Source organism: Montipora capricornis, chromosome 14 (genome assembly GCF_036669925.1).
Source record: "Montipora capricornis isolate CH-2021 chromosome 14, ASM3666992v2, whole genome shotgun sequence".
Lineage (NCBI taxonomy): Eukaryota > Metazoa > Cnidaria > Anthozoa > Scleractinia > Acroporidae > Montipora > Montipora capricornis.
In genome coordinates this window covers 3,780,853-3,800,852 of record NC_090896.1, presented here as the reverse complement: position 1 = coordinate 3,800,852, position 20,000 = coordinate 3,780,853, and the positions used below count along the sequence as shown (strand labels likewise).

The 20,000-nt window shown below is 41.3% G+C and overlaps 2 protein-coding genes across 2 annotated transcripts in view; one reads left to right on the top strand and one right to left on the bottom strand.

The window, feature by feature from the left end:
* Nucleotides 1-9,785, top strand: part of LOC138033100 (U11/U12 small nuclear ribonucleoprotein 48 kDa protein-like) — a 24,293-nt gene extending 14,508 nt beyond the window's left edge. Inside the window, exons 7-11 of the mRNA XM_068880860.1 lie at nucleotides 1,491-1,558; nucleotides 4,079-4,183; nucleotides 5,388-5,463; nucleotides 6,591-6,715; nucleotides 8,001-9,785. Coding sequence (XP_068736961.1) covers nucleotides 1,491-1,558; nucleotides 4,079-4,183; nucleotides 5,388-5,463; nucleotides 6,591-6,715; nucleotides 8,001-8,267 — 641 coding nt within the window. The 3' untranslated portion in view covers nucleotides 8,268-9,785. The remainder of the gene's footprint in view (nucleotides 1-1,490; nucleotides 1,559-4,078; nucleotides 4,184-5,387; nucleotides 5,464-6,590; nucleotides 6,716-8,000) is intronic.
* A 3,302-nt stretch (nucleotides 9,786-13,087) lies between these two features.
* Nucleotides 13,088-20,000, bottom strand: part of LOC138032902 (proton-coupled zinc antiporter SLC30A2-like) — an 18,030-nt gene continuing 11,117 nt past the window's right edge. Inside the window, exons 5-7 of the mRNA XM_068880614.1 lie at nucleotides 19,046-19,151; nucleotides 16,229-16,363; nucleotides 13,088-15,326 (exon numbers count right to left, since the gene is read on the bottom strand). Of these exons, the coding sequence (XP_068736715.1) occupies nucleotides 15,181-15,326; nucleotides 16,229-16,363; nucleotides 19,046-19,151 (387 nt within the window). The 3' untranslated portion in view covers nucleotides 13,088-15,180. The remainder of the gene's footprint in view (nucleotides 15,327-16,228; nucleotides 16,364-19,045; nucleotides 19,152-20,000) is intronic.

Genomic DNA, 20,000 nt, shown 5'->3' with positions numbered 1-20,000 from the left:
AACCGCATTTAAAATAGTATCAAAAGGCGAAACAAATTCGGAAAATGTTAAACACGAAAATTTGGTTTATCAAATAATTTGTAAAGGCCCTGGCACACGGCTTCAACATTTGCTTCAACATCCGTTCGATTTTGTTGAACGATGTTGAACGATGTTGTCTGCTGGGGTGGGCAAACGGGTTGAACACATCATCAACAAAGCTTCACGAGAGGCCTGGCTTTACGAGAGGCCTGGCATTGAGTCCCAGGCTGCAGCCGCGGTTGTTACTGTGGACACGGACATGGGTACGTCATTGAGAGACCCGTTAGTGCGCACGCGCATACCCAACAATAGGGAGCTTAAGCAACGACAACGGCGACGGCAACGAGAACGTCATCTCAAAATATAAATTCGCGTTGTTGTAATCGCTTCGTTACTATTTCAACTTTTTTAATATGACGGGGGTGTGGTAGTTCCTCAAAAATGAAAATTATCCTCAAGTGCTGACGTTGTTCATAAAACCTTAAATTTGGCTATTTCACGTTGTAGTTTTGCTGACGACGGCAAAGAAAAGGACAAAAATGAAAAACGCACGTGCAGGGCGTGCAAAGCTATTGTTTTTGTCCACTAAATATGCAAATTTGTGACGTTCTCGCAGCCGTCGCCGTTGTCGTTGCTTAAGCTCCCTAATGTTGAAGTGGGAGGAGGGCAACGGGCTTCAACTTTATTCAACATTCACGATAACAAAAGAATGTTGAATGGTTGTTGAAGAAAAGTTTAAATGCTTTTAACCCTTTGGCGTCCAAACCGGTCTAAACCGGCCGGACTTAGTATTTTACTCTGTCTAACGCCAGACGATTTTGCTCGTCAATGGGGAACCCCTGGGAGTCAATGGGTTAATCACTCACTGAAAAACTATGTCCCCATACTCATTCAACAGAGATTCAGCTTCGATTCAGCGTGTTTCAAGGGGGAAGGGGGGGGGGGGGGGAGGATTTCAACATCGCTCAATCAATCCAATCAATCAACTTTTCCAATCAATCAACTTTATTTAAAACACGGTAAATGGCTCAGCAAGCTGGTTTTCAGACATGCCGTGTAAGAATTACAAAATATAAATGCCAAAAAAATAACAAGAATTACAAGATATAAATGTTAAAACGACTAATAAACTAGGTATAACTTAGCGCTAAATATTATTTAATGTCAAAGAAATTTAAACAATAGCAATAATTAGTAACCAACATAATTTACTATATAATAATACGAACAAGCCGTGTAAAAAAATGTGCCCTAGCGATTTAAAATGTGTCCTAGGCTGCACAACAAAATCGAACGGATGTTGAAGCACATGTTGCAGCTGTTTGCTCGGGCCTTTAGAAAAGGTTACACTCTTTTCCCGTACGGTAGCAGTGGTGAGTTAAATTGAACAACTCTTATTTCGTCGAGTATATACGCATCGTTCTACATGTAAGTGTATTTTAAGTTGAGTTTTTTGCATTTTATTTTAGAAACACAGCTGTTTATTTTAAACTTGTGGAAATTCCTCGCTGTTTCCATTGCCAAGGAGAACTACCAGGTTAGAACTTTGAGTAGCTTTTGTGTTATCTTTCAACTGCTTCAGCGTTCACTTGCACCCCTCGCGTATTCTCGCTCTCTCGCTCGCTCGCGCGGGATATCTCGCGATTCCTAATTATCCGCAAACTCGGGTTTTCTCATAGGAAGAAGTGCCATCAGCGGAAAATGCGCTGTTAGAGTAGGGGTTTTTTACAACGTCGAAACCAACGCTATCAAAATAGCACTTGAACATTAACATTTGAGCTGCCGTAAGTATTACTCGATTGTACCATCCTGTTCGCGTCGAGCAATGTTTGCGTAGCATCCTTCTCCAAGAAAACTCGTCGGTTTAACGGAGCATACCTCCACGTCCACGGAACAGCCATGGCAACAAAAATGGTAGAGGCTTTTGCCAACATTTTCATGGCAGAAATTGGGTGTTGGAAAACACACTGACCCCAAGTCCATGGACTACCCCCATGGACTACCCAAATACATTGCAATGCAATGCAGGACTTAATTGACCACTGTCCATACGGGCTTTTCAGGGTCAAATGAAACACAATCACGACAGAAAAGGAACACTCGACAACAACTATTTTTAAGAATCCCAACTGACCGGAGGCAAACCACTTGGCTATTTACAAGTACAGCTGAGAAGTTCAACCAGGGACTACCAGGAACAAATTCAATTTGTGGTCAGAACGTGTCTTGAACCCGAGATCCCTAGCCTGTTTGCATGCGGTAGATGTTGTTGTCGCCACCAAACGAGTATCAGACGCCATACTGGAAGAGCGTGGGATAGGTCTGGGCCGGGTGACAAAACGACGGGGTGGGCTCTTCCCATTCCCCACCCTGACGTTTTGTCACCCGGCCCAGACCTATCTCACGCTCTTCCAGTATGGCGTCTGATACGTGTTTCGTGGCCACAATAACATTTACCAGCAGCAAGCAGGCTACGAGATCCCCTGATCTCAAGGCAAGCGCCCAAACCACGGGCCGCACTGCCTCCAAATTAATTAAACATTTGTGCCACTGTAACTATTTCTCGATTATACCATCCTGTTCGCGTCGGACAGTGTTTGCAAAGTATGCTACAACTGAAATCATCACGAATAGGGGGAACGCTGGTGAAAAAAGGCGTTTTACCAACGACGACCGCGTCGGAGACAGGTACGCCTCAAAACAAGAAAACAGAGTTCAAGCAAAGACAACGGCAACATCGACGAAAACGCCTGCGCTTTACTTTCGGTTGTGTAGAATAGAGACTTAAACAACGGGTGGCGGTGTGGCCCAGTGGTTAGGGCGTTGGGTTTGCATGCTGTTGCCCCGGGTTCAAATCCTCTTCTAATTTCCGGTTTGGATTTGTTTCCGGTTGACCCGGATTCAACTCTACCACGCTTTGTAAATAGCCAACTGCTTTCCTTCTGCCAGTTTGCCCGGTTCCTACAATGCGACCGGGAATATCAGGAATGTTATTTCCGTCCAATCACGAGTCCGAAATCCACTCGCTAAACTGCGGAGTGTTTACTGTTGTTTCTGCGGCAAGAATTGTGTTGGCTTTAGATTTGCCAGGTAACTGGTTTAATTTGAGCAAATTCCGGTCGTTTAATCTCTGAGACTACTCATAAAGAAACATAACATTGCATGTATTTGTCCTTTCAACGATCACTGGCGCTCGGCGAAGCAATTGTTGCTTTCAACGTGTGGCGCCGCGAATACCGCGATATTCGCGAATCCGTCGCGAATACCGGTACTATAACGGTTATTCAGCTTGCGGTTTTGGTGTACAACGGCGACATGAATGACATTGATCGCCTCGCGAGGCCATTCCATATCGTGAACGGCCATTTTGATATTGTGACTGAACCTGGCATTGAAATCGTAAGTCCCCAATCACGTGTCCTCGCAACGGGGAGCCCAAGATGGCGTCCGAAGTGGAAATGATGGCACTTCTTGCGATTCTTTACATCGAGAAATCCGTTGTAAAAAAAAAAAAAAGCTAGCTTCAAAAGGACTTGGGCACGAGAAGGGATTGCTAAAAATAAGCAACATTGAAATTGACAGAAAGTTTCAGGATCTTTTTTATTAAACTCCCTTAGCAGATTAGATGATTAGATGGAAAACTCCATGGAGCGTTTTCACTCACGTGACTGGCAGCCATATTGGATCACTGAAACAAAAGAAAGTATTTGCCTAAAATAGAGTTCAATTCCCGGAGGATCAGTTTGGTACGCCAACATGGCCGGTATTCCTTTGTTTAGGTACACCAGCAGGAAGACTTTAGACAGCAATGACCAGAACCAGGTTGCTGACCAGCGGTTTTCGTTAAAACAATGGTTTGCTGGGGGTACTCAGTCTCGTGGGCTCAGAAAACCTGGTTATGGTCATTGTTATTTCGTTAAGGTTTTTCACACCAACATGGCCGCCGTGACGTCACGTGATAAAATTCTATACAGGGTCATTGTTATTATTTCTATTAATCATTATTAATATTTTTTTCTGTTACGTTTCATCTCGTTCGTCTGTTATTCAACTTTAGGCGCGTGTCGAGCAAGCAAGGAAACGAATTTCCCTTCCCATGGATCGAGTAATCAGTGAGTTCACGCCTCAGCAACGGCTTTCCATGTATGAACACGTGATACAGGTCAGTAGGATCTGGATATTTTCGAGAAATTTAGCGTCGCGTGTCCGTGAAACGGGAAACGGGAAACGCAAAATGACAGACTGCTGTTTGTCATAAAAGCGAAAATTATCTTATTCTAGGTTGTCTCTCTCTTTGAGGAAGTCGCCCGTCATCTGCAGACATAAGGCAAGAAATATGCTAAAATCAAACAAGTTTCTTCAGCTTTTGGCTAAACAGCAATAGGCCACTTTAAAACACACCATAAAACTCTTTGCTTGCCCTCCAAATTTTTCCTCAAGCGTTGTTTTTATTTTCTCTTGGGACCATTGTAAGTCCCAAGGGAAATTGGAAAACGTAAAACAAAGCTTGTGCTTAATTTTTGGAGGGCAAAGAAAGGGTATATTAGCTGTTATTACAGTTGAGCCCACGTCTCAGCGTTGTTAGTCTCAAAAAGAGCGAAAAAGAGACTTTCGGGTCAAAAGAAGAATTTCTTATCGAAGGACTGTTTGATTTCTTGATTCTTGACTGTTTCCTTCGCTTTTTTTCGAGGAATTTGAGCTTTGTCTGGCCTAATCTTATCGTGGAAAGTATGGAAAGGCACTTTATAGCATATGGATGTGTTTACCGAAGTAACAACCCCAAATGTACGAAACTATCGAGGGCAGCTTCTATTCAACATCTGTAGTTTCTCTTCTTCTAAGAAAAACGTAAATTTTGGATAGGAACTCGTTAATTTTTTCACTCTTACTCTTCTCCATATCTGATCAATGTTGAGCCGAAAGCCTCGCTTCCGCGCCTTCTGAAACGAAGACCGCTGCAACGTGGGCTCAACTGTTGCAAGAGCTATTTTTAGCCAGACCGTGGTTTGTCGTGACCGGGATGCTCAATCTCTCTCTTATCTAGTTTACCCTCTACTTCTTAATATAAACTTTTGGTTCATTTTGAAATACGACGATTGCAGGCGAGTTTCGAAAAAAATTTTACAATTGTAACTTTTCTGCGTTAAAAAAAGAAGCTAAAATAAACTCAGAACTTATGGCCAATTTTTGTTTATCTACGTATTTTTTTAATTTTAATAGTTATAGTTATGATAAGAAGATTTAAATAGCGCAAATTACGAACGAGCCTTGGTCAAATGCGCTTTAAAATTACACCTGAGTAACATTTGACAATGTAGGTACTGAATAATTTATTTAGTTAATAGTTTGAGGTCGTTTTGAAACAGGTTTCGAATGCCAAGAGGGAAGTGAAGAAACAGGAGCTTGAAGTGGAGTTGGAATCGAAATCTAATGACGCCACAGGTACACATTTACAATTCAAAGATAAGCTTATGGTATAAAGAAATGATTTTTTTAGATGCTGACTCGAAAAATGGGGGTCACCGAGTTTCTTTTTGAGATAGGAGCATTTGGTAACATGTGACGTTACATTAGTGAATCTATCTTGCTAAGCAATTATTTTTGTTTCATTTAGTACCGTAACATTGCCGTTACATGAAACAGTGTTGTATAGTTACTCCTTTGATTATAGACCATTGCCTCCAAAATTGTTGAACCTAAAGTTCACAAGAGGTTCTCTCCGCGAAAAGCGTTTAAAACCGTGCATGCTTTGTGCGAAGCATGCAATCCTGATGCGTGCGTTGCACGTGCGAAATCTAAACATTCCTTCTTGCTGCAACGAAGAATATGCTAATTTGCGCAAGTTTTTAAATGCTGGTCCAATAGACCATGTTGCTGTTTTCTGCTTAGTTACCTGACCTTTAAATGAAAGTAGGGCTGGAGTTGACCTTGTTATGATACAGACCTCCCTCCTAATCTTGTTCTCTTGCAAATTAGATGAAATTTACATAAGAAAAGCAGTGAGGTTTCTATCAAAACAAGGTCAGCCTCACTTTCATTCGTAGGGCAGGTACCTGAGCACACAAGTCTAGAATTGTCTATATTCTTGTGTTTTCGATTGGGTGTGCAAGGGAAAGTGTAAAGTAGAGGCTTCTGTCCATGTAGTATTTTCAGTGAAAATGTAGAAGAGTTTTCAAACAAATTGGATGGTAAGCATTATTTCCTGCGGAGTGAAAGTTCCCTTTAAGAATTTGCTTTATATAGAGAGCGGTTTTCAATTGAGTGTCGAAAGTAATTAGCGAATTGCTTTGGTTCTTGATTACTTCACTCAGTGATTGGTTCAAAGTTCTCGCGCCATTTTTTCAACCAATCAGAAGTGAAACCAAAACCAATCGTGGCTCGCGCGTTCACATTTTCCCGCGCTTTGTGTCGGCTGCGTGTCATTACTTCGAGTTTTGATTGGTTTACCGGATTGTCTCCATCCTTTTTGATTGGCCAAAGTAATTACTTTGGTTTTGGTTTAACGACACTCAATTGAAACTCGCTCTATGCACAGTATGAATGCTTTCTAATTATATCTTTTCGCCCAGGTGGTGATGGACAGGGCCAACCCAAATCTCGGTATGAATTGTTAGCCGAGCAGCGAGACTACAAACGCCGAAGGCAGAGCTATCGAGCGAAAAACGTGCACATCACCAAGCGAAGTGCTGTGGAGGTGGGGATCATTCCTGTTTGGTGGCCCTGTGACAGGGACACTTGGATAATGGAGGGATTTACACTGTAGCTTGGCGTTTACGCGAAATGGCAAACCAAAGGCTGTTTCTTGTCGTAAAAGCATCAGTGAAAATTCAGTTATTCTGATTCGTCTCTCTCTTCTTGAGAAGCTGCATGATGTCTGTGGTTAACAGGGCGGCAAGAAATGCGGCTTAAAGCAAACAAGTTCCTTTGATTTTTGGCAATGGACGAAATTGGCGAATTCAATGTTGTACCCAATTCAAGTCCCCTGGGATTAATATTCTCTTTGTGTATTGTATTTGCATTATAATGTATAGCATTCAGATTTAAATGATGAGGTAATACCTGAAAAACAGCTTTTTGTTCGAGAGGGTTTGAATTGGGCACAACATTGAGTTAGCCGATTTGGTCTATTCTAAGTTTGCAGCCAAGTGATGAGACGGCCATGTTTGGTGTACCCAACAATTGAAAATGACCCCACAAGTTTTGCATAATAATAGGGTCAAATTCCCAGAAGACATTTTACTGCTTAGTTCTGTACACCAACATGGCTGCTGTGACGTCAGATGAAAACCATCTGCCGTGTCATAACCTCGTTTCCAGAGTCTTCTCTCTGGCCTCTGATGCAAGATCAAATGAATAAGCTAAGAGGACACTTGAATATTCGGGTTTTCAAGGATCACCCGTTAAAGCTGTGGCAAAAGACCGATTGCTGAACCTCAACAATCGAGGAGTTTTTAAAGGTTCCTCTGCAAATTTTGTTGGCTCACCCAGAAGTTCTTATTGAAACAAAAACATTTTTAATAACGTGCTGAAATAAAAAAAAAAACTATAAGGAACGCATCAAGGCGATAGTTATAGACGAGGTTTCATGTGGTAGTGGAATGGTGGGTAAACAAAAAAAATAATTGCCATTTTAGGATTTGAATTGTGGGTTAAGTTGTATCCTGGGTGATGTGAAAATCTTCCACGGCCAAAGTCAATTTTGATTCTTAAGACGTTGCCGCCTGGAAGACACCAGTTAGATGTAGCCGGGTATTCTATAGTTGTTTGACATTCGTATTTCGCGCCCTCCAAAACACCTTCCGGTCTTCTTTCTTCTTTGTGTTTCCGAGCCAATCAGAGATGCCCTTAACTTGGATTCGATCAGAGGTTCGTATCCTTGGTACTGACCAAAAGGATCGCACCTCTGGCGACAAGATTTGTGTAGTACGTGGAGCATGGGTTGTTGTTTTTTTTATCTTATCCACATTTTTGTTTTCCAGGTAATGCGCGACTTAATCGAAACACAAATGAATGGCTTGGAGATGCAACTCAAGGAAGAACGTGGCGAAAGCGGTCATAATTCAAATGAGGAGGATACACTGTCTTTCGAGGGTAAGGAAAGCCGAGATAGTAGAACGGAATACAGAGACAGCACGATTGGTGGACGCGAAAGGAGAGATGAGGGAAGGAAGAAATTCAGAGAAGGCCATAAAAGGGTGAGATATTACGATGATGCGGAGAACGAAAACAAGAAGTCAAGGAGATAGTAACGGCTAGAAATGCCAAGCTGAACCGAACGAGGGAATGTATCACTGCGAAACGGACGAGAAAGAAAAGTTCAAGACCAGTAAAGATGAGATGTTTCGATAATACGGACAATAAAAAGAAGAAGACGAAAAGATAGCATCGGTACTTAAAAAATGAGCGCAAGAAAAGTGAAATAACAGATATAAAACGCGAAAGAGGACAGATGAAAGAAGAAAGGAACACTGCAAAGAAGGCAGTCATAAATGGGTGAGATGCTAAGATGATACAGGGAATGAAAACGTGAATGCGAGAAGATATCAAGGAGTTTAAGAAACGACGACGGCAACGCCACAAAACATAGTGAGATCTGACATTGAGATAGATTGATAACAAGATTTATTATATAGGGCGTTTTCCATTTACCAAGAAATTCCGGAAATTCCGGTTGGGATGTAAATGGCACACACGTTTTTGGTTCGTTCCACTGGAAAATTTCCGGAATAAACGGAACTTCTGAAAAGGTAGTCCTGTTTTCCCGTTGGAAACTTTCCAATGGAAATGTTTGTTCCATTTACAACTTTTGAAAGGTCTTACCACTTCCAGGCTATTCACAGCCACATTTTTAAATTTTGGCGCGTAAAATCGCAATCACTGGGCGGTTAACGGACCTGTGTTAAATGGAACACGTTTTTCACCCGATGGAAATTTCCACTGAAATTTCCGGAAATTTTTTGTAAATGGAAAACGCCCATAAACACCAATGAAATACCAAGTGAGCTTTCGCGCGAAAACATGATATCTTCACACGTGAAAATATCACTGTTGCTATGGTTACATATGGAAATCGCGCCTTTCGAAGCCTTTCGTGAAGTGATTTAGTATTTCATTGGTGTTTATATAATAAATAGAATATTACATGGCCGCTTGGAGATACGAAATTTCTCTTCGAGTGTTGAAAAATATTTCACTCGTTCGCTGCGCTCACCGTGACTCGTGAAATATTTTTCAACACTCGAAGAGAAATTTCGTATCTCCGCGAGGCCATGTAATATCCTCTGTATCAGAAACAAAAACGGATAGTTTTATGAGCAGAGACAAGGGCTGGAGAAAAAGCAACCTGTACAAGGAAGGAGAAAGAATGATAAAATCATTGAAACGACAAGCCAAGAATGTCAAAAGGCTGCGACACGGATAAGAGGTCGGAGTTGGAAGAAAGAAATGGAAAAGCAGAACGAACGCGAAGATAAACAGGATGGCCTGTGATGATACAGAAATCGAAAACAATACAAGAGGAGCCAATAATCAATAATCAGAAACACCATGAAAATGTTTAAGAAAAGATTGACGCCAGTAAGTGGAATACCGCCGTGAATGACGTCTGAACGAAAAGAGGAAATTGATAATAGAACAAGGAGAAAAAGAAAGAATGCATGGAATTTTTTTTTCGTTATAGTCTGCATAAGTCTATGATTTAAAAAATCATTGGTTATTAATTCATTAAAAAAAAAAACGTTTAAAAATGTACTGACATTTTTGAACACCATCCACCCGAAACTCCATAAACAATGTGCAGTGTTAACACTCAGGTCCTCCTTATCGTCCAAAGGGATGTACTGCAAAAAGATAAGTTTATATTTTGAAAAAAACGTCCCTTTTTTGATAATCGCTTTCTACCTTCTCTCTGGATAAAAAGTGAGAGAAAACTCGTATTCAAGGTGAAGTTTTAAAAAAATGCGAACGGCTACGTGTGAATAAAAAACCTTCAATGTTTTTTTCGGGTATATGTGGGCTGTCTTTCGTCCCCAGGGTCTCTCTTCTTCCCTCCCCTTGGGGAAGAAGATAGACCCTGCGGACGAGGTCGATGAATTCTGACAATATTAGGGAGCTTAAGATCTGCGACGGCGACGTCGACGAAAACGTCACCTCAAAATAGAACTTTGCTCTGGTAAAAGTCTTTCGCGATTATTCCATCTTGTTTACGTCTTACAATATGGGCGAAGTATCCTAAAAATAAATTGGTACGAGCGATTTCATACTGAAAATAGAGAATGAAAGATTCTCTATTGCATGCTCACGTTGTCGTCAAAACCTAAAATTTAGTGATTTCACGTCGTCGTCACGCAGAGAACCGCAAAAATATGAGCTAAAATCCGTGCTGCACGTGCAGCACGATTATTTATGCTCTTTTAACCAATGATATCATTGTTTTCTGGCGTTTTCGACGACGTCGTCGTCGTAGATCTTAAGCTCCCTGTAAGCTCCCTAATAGGGAGCTTTAGCAACGACAACGGCGACGTCAACGTCACACATTTGCATATTTAGTGGCCAAAGACAATAGCTTTGCACGCTCTGCACGTGCGTTTTTCATTTTTGTCTATTTCTTTGCCGTCGTCAGCCAAAAAACAACGCGAAATGACCAAATTTGAGGTTTTATGAAGGACGTCAGCATTTGAAGATAAATTTTCATTTTCTCCCCTAAATAAAGCGCCGCTCATAATGTTTTCATTCCTGAGGGACTGCCATACCTTTCTCACATTCAAAAACTTGGATAGTCGTGAAATGATTACAATAATGAGAATTTATGTTTTGTGATGACGTTCTTGTTGCCGTTCCCGTCGTCGTTGCTAAAGCTCCCTAATAACGAGCTTAAGGTGATTCCCTAGAAATAGGACTTGTTATAGATTTCCGATAAAACTTCGCACACTGCTGTAACATATCAAGGCGATGATGAAAATGTAGTAAAAGGGGGGGTACGTTTCCATGGTACGACGGTGACGAATACGGCTATTTGACAGTGGTCGCACATCCCCAATGTTGGACAAATTTAGCTCAATTTTATAAATGTTATCCCTGATATAACGCAGAGCCTGGTGTCATTCTATGGTTGATTCACGTACGTACCTTTAAAATGTATTTGAAAGCCTTTGTGAGTATTTAACACTCCAAAATAGATTTAACTTGATTGTGGACTGTTCGACTCGTAATGGCTCCATCCGTTCAATTTTGTGAAATTGCCAAAAAGATGGTCATAGCTTTTTGCTGATTTTTTTACTACTCCACGAAGACATTGTACTCGGCAAAAATATGAAGTAAAACAATGGGGGTCACGATATTCGTTCAGGACTGAGAAAAAAGCCATTCCTTGACGGATTAAGGTCGGCGTCAATGAAAATCCGCCATTTTATCAATGTGCGCGAGCTAATGCACACGCCAATGACGCAAGAAATTATGCGCAGTAGGGTTGCGCAATACAAAACCAGGGAATCACCTTAAGCAAGTGACGTTTTTGAGACGTGGACGGTAACCCGAAGTGAGCGGTTTTCCCTTTTAACTTGTGTTCTGTTATTGCTAAGCATCGTTTCGCCATTACATAGAGATGATTAGTTAAAAAATCTGGCCCCGGTTGCTCGATGCATGGTTAGCGCTAACCAGCGATAAATCCCATGGAAACCTATAGCTTTTGATATCTGTTAACCAACGGTTACCGCGAACCAGGCTTCGAGCAACCGGCCTCTGGGATACACTACTGTCCAAGCAAGCGAAATGTTCACTTCCGGTTGCCATCCGCTTCTCAAAAATGTCGCGTGCTCAAGCTTCCTAATGAAAGAAATGTACGTATTTTAAGTGCGGGCTTAAGTACAAGGAACATTCCTCTCTTTCGAAGTTTTCCACTCTTGCCTTTTTTGCCTTTGCAAAGCGCCAAGGACGAAGCTGAGGACAACGAAAGGCCAGTTGAACAAATAGATCTTCGGCCCCATGTTTGCTTCACAATAACTCGAACTCAAGCTCACCTTTTTTGAATTAAGACTGGAAATAAAACTTTTTAATTTTAAAAACGTCGGTTGTAAACTAGATTAAAGTTTCTATATAACGCGCGCTCTCATTGGTTTAAACAGCGTGCTTTATGAGAGTACAAAGCACGGAACAAACGAAAGCTCACGCCATCATCCGCAGAAACGCCAGATGAATTTCCGAATTTTACCTTGGGTATTATTGAAGCTGTCAGTTAAAGGCTTGCTCAGATATTCTGTCAAGTGCTTTGGATGGAAGACCTCAACCGTCGCCCGGTCCAGCAGTTCTTTCAAGCTCAGAAAGTCCTCACGCTGGAGTTCTTCATTTACAAAATTCCCAACAGGTTTTCAGATTCCAGCCGCAAGCAATGAACAGTTTGTTTTCCAGTTGTCATGTCGGAAACGTGCAGGTTTTCATGGGCAACAATTCGGCCGGTTTTCACTGAACTTAATCATTTAGATCCTCTTTTTTGCTGTTTTTTACGGACTGAAACCGAACATTGAGACACTTGTTTTTCCATAAATTCGAATTTTGCATGTGTGATTTCTGTCAAGCCACTTTCCAGTTGATTGATGTTTTGACAAGCCTTTGTTTCATTAACCAATCAAATAATCTTAAACATTCTTACAAGCGCTCTGATTGGTCCAAAGTAGCGTGCTTTATCAGAGTATAAAGCACTGTGCTGACGACATCTCAGTTCGCCACAAGCAGCGCGCGCTTTGAAAATAAAGTAGAATTTTTGAAGAAAATTACTTGTTTTTTATCATAAAACAAATAAAGAAGCCTTGACTGTGCTCTGTTCTGTTGTAAAGCACTTAGGAAGCGGCTAGAGCACTCAAGAAGTAGGGAGAAACACTCGCCTATCGGCTCGTGTTTCCCCCTACACTTCTTTAATGCTCTAGCCGCTTCCTGCGTGCTTTACAAAAGAACAGAGCACCGTCGAGGCTTCTTTATTTGTTAATTAAAAGGGTAACAATCACCAATAGCACCGTTATCCCAATGCGGGTTAAAAAGATTACTAAATGACTAAGGAAAGGTGCTACCAGGTTGGTATAGCTGTTGTTATTTACATTCCAAATACTAATTATACGATATCATATATTGACAAGTCAGATACAATATTAGCAGATGATCTTTGTGGGATTTTTATGGATAAATGCCAGCATAGATCACCCCCTTATTACATAATTATCTTCCTCTTAAAAACTCCTCCAAGGACCATTTAATGTGGCTCAAACCAGTTTTAACACTTGAAGGATACTGTATTTAAAGGATTGACTCTACAACACTTGTGTCACCAAACAGCTATGTGATGGTAGTCATGTGAAACATAATTTGATGCTTGACTAAATGTGCTCAATATTGTGACGTTCATATTACCATAGCAACAAGAGAACCAATAGCCCACTTCCATGAATGGCGACCACTTTTACATTCTCTTGTATTTATGTTAATTAGACCTACTACCCTCGTTTTGAAACGAATATACTTTTGAAATTTGCTCGCTGTATCGAGGTTAGAAAGGCTTATGAGCGTTAAAGCAAAAGAATATTTTATTTGGTCGCCATTATGAAAGAGGTCTATAACCCTCCTTATTTAATGCTGAATCACGATGGGAAGGCTGAGTTTAAATTGCAAAAAAGGTTCTCTGGACCAAATCAAAAGAATATTTTATTTGGTCGCCATTATGAAAGAGGTCAATAACCCTCCTTATTTAATGCTGAATCACGATGGGAAGGCTGAGTTTAAATTGCAAAAAAGGTTCTCTGGACCAAATCCAGAGCTACCTTTTCAACTTGATAATTTAAGGTGGCTAGGAATCCGGCCTCTCCACTGAGATATTTTAACTTTTCAGAACGTTTCATCTTAGTCTTTTCCATCACTTTTCAGCCTTTAAAAAGTGCAACACTGCACTCGTTTTCGAGATGCAAGCGTTAAAGGCAAAGTATAAGGCATCTTGAAATCTTTCTCCTGTTGCTATGGTGACTTATTGCAAAACAGTAGTACGTGCATCGTGTTAAGCAATAATTGGTGTTCCATATTGAACCATGACATTGCCGTTATGAGAAACGGTGTTTTAGAGTCAACCCTCTGACTGATTTTTTTGACAAAAGTGCTGATTAGGCAATGTCTGAAAGTCATTGACACTATTGTGAGCCACCTTAACTGAATGGAGGAAAACCATCATAGCGCCATTAAGTTTTCTTTATTCTGTTCACATGCATGAGCTGTTTTTGGCTCTTGTACCAGGATTATCCCATCTCGTTCATGTTGTACATTATGAGCGGATTGGCCTCCTATAACTGTATTGGTACGAACGAAGTTGAAGAATGGATATAGACAAAGAAAGATTCCCTGGCCGTGTTTTCACTACAGTCATTGTCTCGCTTAACATTCCTGAAAGTGGTTTGTTTGGAGACTTTGTTAAGTGACTTGAAAATGATGCGTGTTTTCACGGATAAGATTAAATGAAACGTGAGCACGTGCCGATGCAATAATAAAAATAGCACGCCTGTTGTATTTACGATTTGAATAACCGCAAGCGACTCCTCGTTGGCCGAAAGTAATTGCCAACTGGCTTAATCTACCTTGGTTTGGTGGCTTAAATTTGCCGACTCACTGAACTTTAAGCGAGTTGGGAAAGGAACTGTTTCACGGAATTTTCGGTTGTCACTCGCTAAGCGACCTAAAAAAACCGCTCGTGAAAACACGTCCCCCGTTGCATGAACGCGTCGTTGAAATCTTAACATCGTCACGGTTTTAGCAGAACTAGTAGGAATTAATATGCTGAAATGCGTGCCTCAATGTAGCGTTGTCGTTGCTTTAGCTGTAAGATACTTAATGTGGAACTTTTGAAAGGAAGTTTATACAGCATAGAAAGCGACATCGTGAATCTCGATCCTTGATTGGCCCTTAATCTTTTGTCACTCTCAGCCTATCAGAGGGATGGCACGTGGTTGTCTGTGCTTTTCTTGATTGGTTGAGCTGAATAGTCAAGAACGATTCTAAATGAAAAGTCAAGCTGGTTGCCCGCCCAGTCAAATACAGCGTTCAAATGACCACTGATATCAAGCCGAATTCTCCACACGATGCTCGAATAAACGTTTGTAGTCTTGTGTGGAGCATTTTCCCCTAGTAATGTTATGTTGTAGGCTCTTCGCATTGTATACACTCGGCTGTTTTTTCGCTGGATGTCTCTACTTGGATTGTACTGTGCTGAATATCAAATTCTTGGCTGCAAATTCTTGATGCTTCCTCTAACGCCATTTGTGAGCTACAGCTGTCATCTGTAGAAATGAAACAAAATTAAGAGGAACCGAGGCTTTTTTCCTTTTTTGTTCAGTGGCGTGGTATGGGGATAAGCTGGCTGATTGGCCGACTAGTTTATTGGCTGGCTGACTGGCTGACAGACAGACAATGAATGCCTGATTCAGTGACTGGTTGATTGAGTGGCTGGCTGGCTGATCGAATACTGACTGACTGATTAACTGACGGAATGGGTGGCTGATTAAATGACTGGCTGACGTAATGAGATAATTATTAAATAACTGGCTGGCTGGATGGTAGGTTGAATGTCTGATTGTCAGGCTGACTGACAGACTAAAAGAACCCCTGCTTGATTAAATGAGTGGGCTTGCGAGATGACTGATTGCATAACTGGCTGGCTGTCATAGTGAATATCTGATTGACTGACTGACAGAGAGACACTGACAGAATGCCCGGCTGAGAAAAATGACTGGGAGACAGCTTGGCTGAATAACTGGTTGGTTGGCTAATTGAATGTCCTATTGGTTCTGGCTGTTTAGCTGACTGTCTGACTGACTAAATGCCTGGCTGGGATTGAAATGACTGGGAGATAAATTGACTCAATATCTGGCTGGCTGATTGCATGTCTGTTTGGCTGTCTGGCTGTTTGGCGGACTGTCTGACAGACAGACAGACAGAATGCCTGGCTGATTGAAAGGCTCGCTGACGGAATTACTGGTTAAATAACTGATTGACATGCTGTCTCGATGCCTGGCTACTAATTATTGACTGGCAGGAAGAAAGACTGACCGATCTGTTGCCTCTCGATCTCATTACCTTTGCTTGATAGTCAGTTTTTGATGGGGTCTTTATCGATGCTGTTGTTAGAGACACATGATCTTGGTTTCTACGTCACCAGGAGCCAGCTCCTGACGTCACTTACCTATAACGAGATGAACCGCAATAGCGGTTGTCCCGACTGTTAACGACCACACATGCAAGTCATGAACCGCCAATACTCCAGGGATTTCCAGGAGACTTGCCTTTAGGGAATTAAAGCTAAAACCTCTAGGCACTCCTGCAGGATGAAAAGGAACTGAGTTTGAGCGTATTCCTTGTGAATGGGCCTTTTTTATGTATTATGCACCCCACTCTCCTTGATGGACTTGGATATTCAGGGGGAGGGGGGTAACTAGGGATAATTTCCGAGGGGTAATCCAGTCGGTTTCTCTGATCTTTCCCCCTTTCCCCCCTTTTTCCGAGGGGGAGAATGTGTCGGCATTTGGATCTTCCTTGTGTCCTAAGGGGGTAAAGTCTTAGAGACACACTCAATTTGGGGGGGGGTGGGGGGAGGCTTGTGCTTCTATTAAACGGAATGAATGGAATAAACTGGCATTAGGACGAGTAACAGTCCTTCCCGCCTGGGATTTTTCGAAAAAACACAAGAATACCTTTAGACGTGGTTCCTTTTTCTCGTGATCCAAACAATTACCAACTAAAAGCAATAACAATGTTATCACAATGTCTTCACCAGTCGAGTGTGATCACTGCGATTTATGTGACCACTAGGACGCTTTCAGTTATGCTTCGGGCTATTTTACTGGTTCAAAAAGGTGTTTAATACTGTCTGCTCAATGCATCACCGTTCACTGCGCTATTTGATTTGTTTCGCTTGTCATTATCGGCTGAAGAATGATTCGGGGAGGAAACACCGTTTACCTTTTGAAGAAAGGAATTGAAGTGGCTGTGTGGCGGCACTCAAGTTTAATTGTGTTGTTTTATCCATTACTCTCCCCTAAACGCTATGCAGATATTACGTTGAAGCAACACAACTAAGCTCAGTGACAAGAAAAATGTCTGTCGACCATCCATGATTTATAATAGATCTTTTTGCAGATACGGCGGCCATTTTGATTTCTATTGTTTCGAAAGACATTATGGGATGCTCAGGGGGCAAATTAATATGTATTTGCCCCCTGGGCATCCCATAATAGCTATTCGAAACTACAGAAATCAAAATGGCCGCCGTATCGGTAAAAAGGTCTATTAAGTTACAACAAGAGCGTATGATTAGCAGCGAGCAACTCCCATACTAAGCCTATGCCACGGCATTTTTAGAGACCAATCTATTTTTGGACTACTTTTGCCGCAAAACAACAAAGGCAGTTCCGGTTCGTTGACGCCATGACGTCAAGGTAGTTTCCTGTGATTGGTCATCGGGCTCCTGTGAGAGTCTCATTCGCGCGAAATTCAATCTAAAAATAAATCGGTCTGTAAAAACGCCGTGACAGGAATATATGGGAGTTGCTCTTTCCTACTCATGGGCTCCTGGTTACAAACAACCGAGGTAGAATTTGAAAAAGTGTTAGGCCTTACAATTTTAAAAAACCCCAATTGCAATCCACTTTAATCTTCTTCAGTTTTGTCCATCCTGGCTTCCTTTTGTATGTGCTGTTTTATTCAATACTTACTTCAATTTTACGTTTTACGTGATTTCGTTACCATTTCCCAATCTGTGAATTTTGCTAGATGCCGTGATGTATGAAGACCTTAGACAGCAATGACCAGAACCAAGGTTGCTGACCAGCGGTTTTCGTTAAAACAATGGTTTGCTGGGGGTGCTCAGTCTCGCGGGCTCAGAAAACCTGGTTGTGGTCATTGTTATATAAGGTTTTTCCTAGAGTATTTGCAAATACCCATACTACAGGGCACGAGTTACAAAAGGAAACTTAGTTAATTTCTCTCAAAGTTTTCCCTGTGGGAACTTAATAGTATGGGTACCGATATACACCTTATTCCAAAATGGCCGCCATTTAAATATTCTTTTCTTTTTATTCAAATTAGCCCTTGATGCCTCGTTCTTAAGATTAAAATTGAAAAGAATATTTTATCTTGAACGAGGCAACAAGGGCCAATTTGTATCCGCATAAATCAGCGGTCATTTTGGAATAAGGTGTATAATAAGGCTTACTTTTTGGTAAGTGTAAATGAGTGTTGTCCTAAATAGCGCGTGTACATAGATGTAAAAGACATCAAGTGAGGCCTAACGCTACTGTGCATATGATGAATGAAGAACCTTCGCTGATCTACAGCATCAGGAACTTTTTATGTATTACCCAGGGACAGAGACAAAGCTCTGAAAATCTATGAACTTCCTGATGCTGTAGATTCGCGAAGGTTCTTCATCCATCATATTGATGTCCTTTACACTTACTTTTGGGTTAGGCCGTTACCATGGCAGCATCACATCAGGTAGACATATTCTTATTTTCGGCCTAAATTCCTTAATATTTAAACTTTCCTTCGGTGAATTGTTTTTAAATTCTTTGCCACATTATTAAAATGATATTGCCTGACATTTTGAAGTGGTAAAAAGTCGGTTTTGCCAATATTTTGTAATTTGTCATTTTTCTAAATATATTCGATTAGACAAATTTACCGAAGGGAACACAAGAAAATTAGCAGTTGATTTCACAGATTTGGTTACGCTGACGTCACAAAAATCAGAATTCTGATTAAAGACACGCGCGATTCGCGCGATTGAGGCTTTACCCGCCATACTAGTGCCCAGCTTGCGCGCCGCCCTAAAACTCTCGGGAGCCTCATTAAGCTCTCTTATGTCTGGACTCGATCCTTTGTAGTGAATAGCGTGGATGGGCGATGAAATGAAAAAGGTAGCAATATTCAGATTTGTATAGCATCCAGTAACTAATCTCAGTTATACATTATCATAAGCAAGTTCATTGACCATTTAACGTACCTTCCATAAGAACTATTAAAGCATCTTTTAAAATAGCTAAAGTCGTTCCCAGCACAATTATGGAAAATACAAACGTACAAATTGGGTCTGCAATTGCCCATGAAGGCTGAAATGAAAGCAAAATTTATGAACGCAACATAAGGAGACAAGTAACGGCGAAACTTTGTGAAAATAGCATCCTCATTTTATGAGAGAGTTTAGTAGTCAGTTTACGCCAAGACGAAGAAAACTGCTACGAGAACATCATTGCAAAATACAGTGGTGTAATGAAGAAATTGTTTCAAATCGTTCCGAATTTCAGATGTGCGCTAGTAGTCTGTAAATTGTTTCAAATCGTTCCGAACTTCAAATGTGCTCTAGTAGTCTGTAAATTGAAACAGCGATCTCTTAGTGGGGCCTATTTCTCGAAAGACCCGAAAACCCAATTGTGAACTGCAAACCGCTTGTTTTGGAAAACCGATCTTTTAACATATTTTCAAAGTAACAAAAAGAAAAATGACTGTGAAGTGTGATGACTTAAATCCTCTCCGTTCTTGAGATACAAAGGGAATTGTGACACCCGAAAATGGCCCGTAAAGTTTCGGGACTCTCGAGAAACGGGTCCCTGGCCCGGATTGCTCGAAGCATGAAAACCGATAGGTTTTGGTACCTCTTAACCAACGGTTAGCGCTAACTAGGCTTCGAGCAACCGGCCCCTTTTTGGCTTAGGCCCTTCCAAGAATCGTAGTACTGTGCAGGTGGGTGCAGAGTCGTAACCATGTCTAGGGGTCTCGTATGTAATTTCGTCTACAAAAGTCTAGACGCATGGTCTTACAACCCTTTTCCTTGGAATTTCTGTGGGTAGTTAACGAACTCGCACACGGTTCGCAAAGAATGGGGCTGGGGTTTTCCTTATTTGTGGTTCGGGATGGGGGTAGGGGGATCTGACCTCTTGAAGACAAACTAAATTGGAGCC